Genomic DNA, 5,060 nt, shown 5'->3' with positions numbered 1-5,060 from the left:
GCTGGGGATCACCCTGTATACTCTGCACTGCTGGGGATCACCCTGTATACTCTGCACTGCTGGGGATCACCCTGTATACTCTGCACTGCTGGGGATCACCCTGTATACTCTGCACTGCTGGGAATCACCCTGTATACTCTCCACTGCTGGGGATCACTCTGTATACTCTGCACTGCTGGGGATCACCCTGTATACTCTCTACTGCTGGGGATCACCCTGTATACTCTCCACTGCTGGGGATCACCCTGTATACTCTCCACTGCTGGGGATCACCCTGTATACTCTGCACTGCTGGGGATCACCCTGTATACTCTGCACTGCTGGGGATCACCCTGTATACTCTGCACTGCTGGGGAGCACCCTGTATACTCTCCACTGCTGGGGATCACCCTGTATACTCTGCACTGCTGGGGAGCACCCTGTATACTCTCCACTGCTGGGGATCACCCTGTATACTCTGCACTGCTGGGGATCACCCTGTATACTCTGCACTGCTGGGGATCACCCTGTATACTCTGCACTGCTGGGGATCACCCTGTATACTCTGCACTGCTGGGGAGCACTCTGTATACTCTCCACTGCTGGGGATCACTCTGTATACTCTGCACTGCTGGGGATCACCCTGTATACTCTCCACTGCTGGGGATCACCCTGTATACTCTCCACTGCTGGGGATCACCCTGTATACTCTCCACTGCTGGGGATCACCCTGTATACCCCAGCAGTGCAGAGTATACATGTGCTCCCCAGCAGTGCAGAGTATACATGTGCTCCCCAGCAGTGTTCCTCCTGATCTCTGTAGATTATATATTGATCCTCCTGATCTCTGTAGATTATATATTGATCCTCCTGATCTCTGTAGATTATATATCGATCCTCCTGATCTCTTTAGATTATATATCGATCCTCCTGATCTCTTTAGATTGTATATTGATCCTCCTGATCTCTTTAGATTATATATTGATCCTCCTGATCTCTCTGTAGATAATATATTGATCCTCCTGATCTCTGTAGATTATATATTGAGCCTCCTGATCTCTGTAGATTATAGATTGTTCCTCTTGATCTCTGTAGATTATAGATTGATCCTCCTGATCTCTTTAGATTATAGATTGTTCCTCTTGATCTCTGTAGATTATAGATTGATCCTCCTGATCTCTTTAGATTATATATTGATCCTCCTGATCTCTGTAGATTATATATTGATCCTCCTGATCTCTGTAGATTATAGATTGTTCCTCCTGATCTCTCTGTAGATTATAGATTGATCCTCCTGATCTCTCTGTAGATAATATATCGATCCTCCTGATCTCTTTAGATTATATATTGATCCTCCTGATCTCTCTGTAGATAATATATTGATCCTCCTGATCTCTGTAGATTATATATTGAGCCTCCTGATCTCTGTAGATTATAGATTGTTCCTCTTGATCTCTGTAGATTATAGATTGATCCTCCTGATCTCTTTAGATTATATATCGATCCTCCTGATCTCTTTAGATTATATATTGATCCTCCTGATCTCTGTAGATTATATATTGATCCTCCTGATCTCTGTAGATTATAGATTGTTCCTCCTGATCTCTCTGTAGATTATAGATTGATCCTCCTGATCTCTCTGTAGATAATATATCGATCCTCCTGATCTCTTTAGATTATATATTGATCCTCCTGATCTCTGTAGATTATATATTGATCCTCCTGATCTCTGTAGATTATAGATTGTTCCTCCTGATCTCTGTAGATTATATATTGATCCTCCTGATCTCTGTAGATTATATATTGATCCTCTTGATCTCTGTAAATTATATATTGATCCTCCTGATCTCTGTAGATTATAGATTGTTCCTCTTGATCTCTGTAAATTATATATTGATCTTCCTGATCTCTGCAGATTGATCTGTATAGATGATTGGATTATAATTTGGGACGATTTTGTGAGATCTTGTGCTTTTTTTCGGGATGAGTCTTTTCAGGTATTTTTTTCCAGATTGATCCATCTTTGGCTTTTTCAGGTGTTTTTTTTCCAGATTGATCCATGTTTTTGGGCCGGATGTAGATCAGGGTGCGAGGTCTTTCTTAGGATTGCATTGTGGGTGTTGGGCTTAATTTACAATTTGTTCCCAGTTTTGCTCAGACTGTTGGAGATCAGACATGGGTCGTCTCGTCCGCCGGTATCAAGGATCTGATCCTCGTGGGTGGAAGGTTCTGTAACTGCATCCATTAGGCTTCAGCCTCCATCCATCTCCGCAGCAGAGTCCGAACTGATAGTGCAACCATCATTGTGTCCATCACTAGCTCGCGCAGGATGGAGCGCACTTCCATCTTCTGTAGGCCGGGCCCCTGGACGCTGCGTATAAAGGTCGGCACAGAGTAATATACAGAGACTTTATAAGGCTTTTTATACCCTCTGAACATGAGGGATCTGGCCAGATTTGCACTTCAAACACTTCTACTCAGTGTTGGTCTCTAAAATAAACCCCAATAGAATGCATTTAAGTTTGTTGGTTTAACATGAAAAAATGAAAGTTCCTGGGGTATGAATATTTTTTTCAATCAGTGTATACGTGTACTGTTTGTATTAGAGGATAAACTGTATATGGTCAGACATTGCTCCGCTCTGAAGCTGCGTTCTAGGAGGGAACACTCCTAAGGACACGCCCCCGAGGAACCCAAGGATGGAGTATAACTAAAGATACTTAGTCTACACCCGTCCGGCTCTGGCTTCTTGTAAGGAATAATGTGCTGGAGATGTGTCTTGTGAGTTCTTATGAAATTTAGGGCTGTTTCAGCAATCTTACCTTATGAATTTATTGTCTGATTTCCATGTTGTATGATGTTATGACTTTGACCTCCTTTTCCATCTCCTTAACTCCTAGGTCTTAGCACTATGAAGTCTGCATCACCGTCATGCATCACCCTACTTGCTTTCTTTCTGGTCCTCACCGGACAGTTAGGGGCTCGGCCCTTGGAGAGGAGCTTCTTTGAGGGCCCAAGGCTCAGTCTAGATGGAGTGTTAAGTGATGAGAGCGCTCAGGCTTTGTTGTATTTTATAAGAGAAAGAGTGCCACAGCTGGAGGTCGGAGACCCCCATGTGCAGCTGCGGGTGACCAAGGGTTCACTCTCCACAGACCATGAGATACCATCCCAGGATCTGTCCTCGATATTCAGCATTCTCCAGACGGTCTTCCAGGAATTTAGACCACAGGAATCAGCAAGGACCTTTCTGGAAGTGTTTTCTGACCGCCTTAAGAGAGAAGATCCCCCAATCTCCATAGACTTGACTTATCATATACTTCGACATATGATCGACATAGCAAAGACTCAGAACCAGAAGCATCAGGCAGAACAGAACCGCATCATATTTGACTCCGTAGGGAAATAACTGTTGTGAATGCCACAATGCAAACCTGAAGAAATGTCTCCCAACGTCCACCCTCTGAGGTGCAATACTGTACTTCTCTCTACATGGTGGTGGGGTGGGCTCTGAGACCCTGCATAGACTGACAGGGCTGGGGAGGGAAGATTGGGGTTATCCTTTATGTATAGGTCTCCAAATATGAGCTTTCCTGATTTCACCACTGTCTCCAGTTATCTTTGTGTTTTTCTCAGGCTCAACACCACCATGATTGGTGACGACTCTGCTCACAATATTCATCCATGTCTTCACTGTAGACAGCCGAGGTCAAAGTGTCGATAAAGCGCAAAACCCACCACACATCCAACCCAAGTCACAGATGTAGCCAAGTGATGGAGGGATTCTTAGATGGGGAATGTAAGAATCAATAAGGGCAGAATGAGGGGAACAGGGACGCCTCCAGGAGGACAATATAAGGAGTTTGTGGCTGATCCAAGAAGTGAGGCTGAGTGAGGGGGCAATTTATGGGCCACCATCAACCCCAGACAGATAGCTGGGCACCAACAGAGTCAGGGGAAGCTTGAGTGGGACCCTGGCTGCTCTTTATCACCATAGACTTAAGGGTGCTTTACACGAGACGACGGATCGTGCGATGCATCGTCGGGGTCACGGTTTTCGTGACGCACATCCGGCATCGTACAAGACGTCGTCTCATGTGAAACCTCTCAGCGACGCAGTATCGCTCACAAAACATGAGTCGTGTACTCGTCGCTCAGTTTCATAATATCGTTTATTTTTCCTGCAGCAGGTTGTTCATCGTTCCCGTGGCAGCACACGGCGCTCCATGTGACACCACGGGAACGATGAACACAGCTTACCTGCGTCCTGTGGCTCCCGCCGGCAGTGCGGAAGGAAAGAGGTGGGCGGGATGTTTACATCCCGCTCATCTCCGCCCCTCCGCTTCTATTGGCTGGCCGCTGTGTGACGTCGCTGTGATGCCGAACGTCCCTCCCCATTCAGGAAGTGGACGTTCGCCGCCCACAGCGAGGTCGCTCAGCAGGTAAGTACATGTGACGGGGGTTTCACGACTTTGTGCGACACGGACAGTGATTTGCCCGTGACACACAAACGACGGGGGCGGGTACGATCGATTGTGAAATCGCACAATCGGTCGTCCCGTGTAAAGCAGGCTTTACAGGTAATATGGTGACCGGTGATGGGATCAGCAGTCCAGGACCTGGACCAGATATTGTGTGTATTTGTTGTCTTCGTAACCCCTGGAGCTATAACGTGTCCCACCACAGCCTGAGTTGTACCTTGTCTTTGTATGCAATAAAGCTGGTCACGCTAATTGTCAGAAATTGGCTTCTTTACCAAACCGGTGACATCATGGCGAAATATAATATTCTGATGAATTTATTAAAAGTTGACAAGTAAGAGACTCACATAGACCAGGACCAGACTGGAAGTCCCATGTACTGAGTCCAGCTCTCCCAAGCTGACAGTGGTCACAAATACCTCACACTGTCGTGGACATTGTTTGGTCCTACCCCAATGACCAGTCTGAGGAGCATATCCATCATAAAACATTATATTCCCCACCACACAATCTCATATTCCTCACACTGTTATGTGCATCGTGTGGTCCTATCACGGTGACTAGTCTGAGGAGCATAGCCATCATAAATCATTATATTCCCCA

The 5,060-nt window shown here is 45.9% G+C and overlaps 1 protein-coding gene across 1 annotated transcript; it reads left to right on the top strand.

Moving 5' to 3' along the window:
• The first annotated feature begins 2,883 nt into the window (after positions 1–2,883).
• UCN (urocortin) lies at positions 2,884–4,694 on the top strand. The gene has a single exon (XM_075338889.1). It carries the CDS (start codon positions 2,891–2,893, stop codon positions 3,383–3,385), a length of 495 nt encoding a protein of 164 aa, XP_075195004.1. The 5' UTR covers positions 2,884–2,890; the 3' UTR covers positions 3,386–4,694.
• The last annotated feature ends 366 nt before the right edge of the window (positions 4,695–5,060 follow it).

This window comes from Anomaloglossus baeobatrachus, chromosome 3, assembly GCF_048569485.1.
Source record: "Anomaloglossus baeobatrachus isolate aAnoBae1 chromosome 3, aAnoBae1.hap1, whole genome shotgun sequence".
NCBI lineage: Eukaryota > Metazoa > Chordata > Amphibia > Anura > Aromobatidae > Anomaloglossus > Anomaloglossus baeobatrachus.
Note: the sequence above shows the minus strand (reverse complement) of the source record. Positions and strands in the feature narration are given on the sequence as shown.

Bases quoted from the DNA above. Each gene is read 5' to 3' on its own strand.
- UCN (XM_075338889.1), top strand. From the start codon at position 2,891: ATGAAGTCTGCATCACCGTCATGCATCACCCTACTTGCTTTCTTTCTG.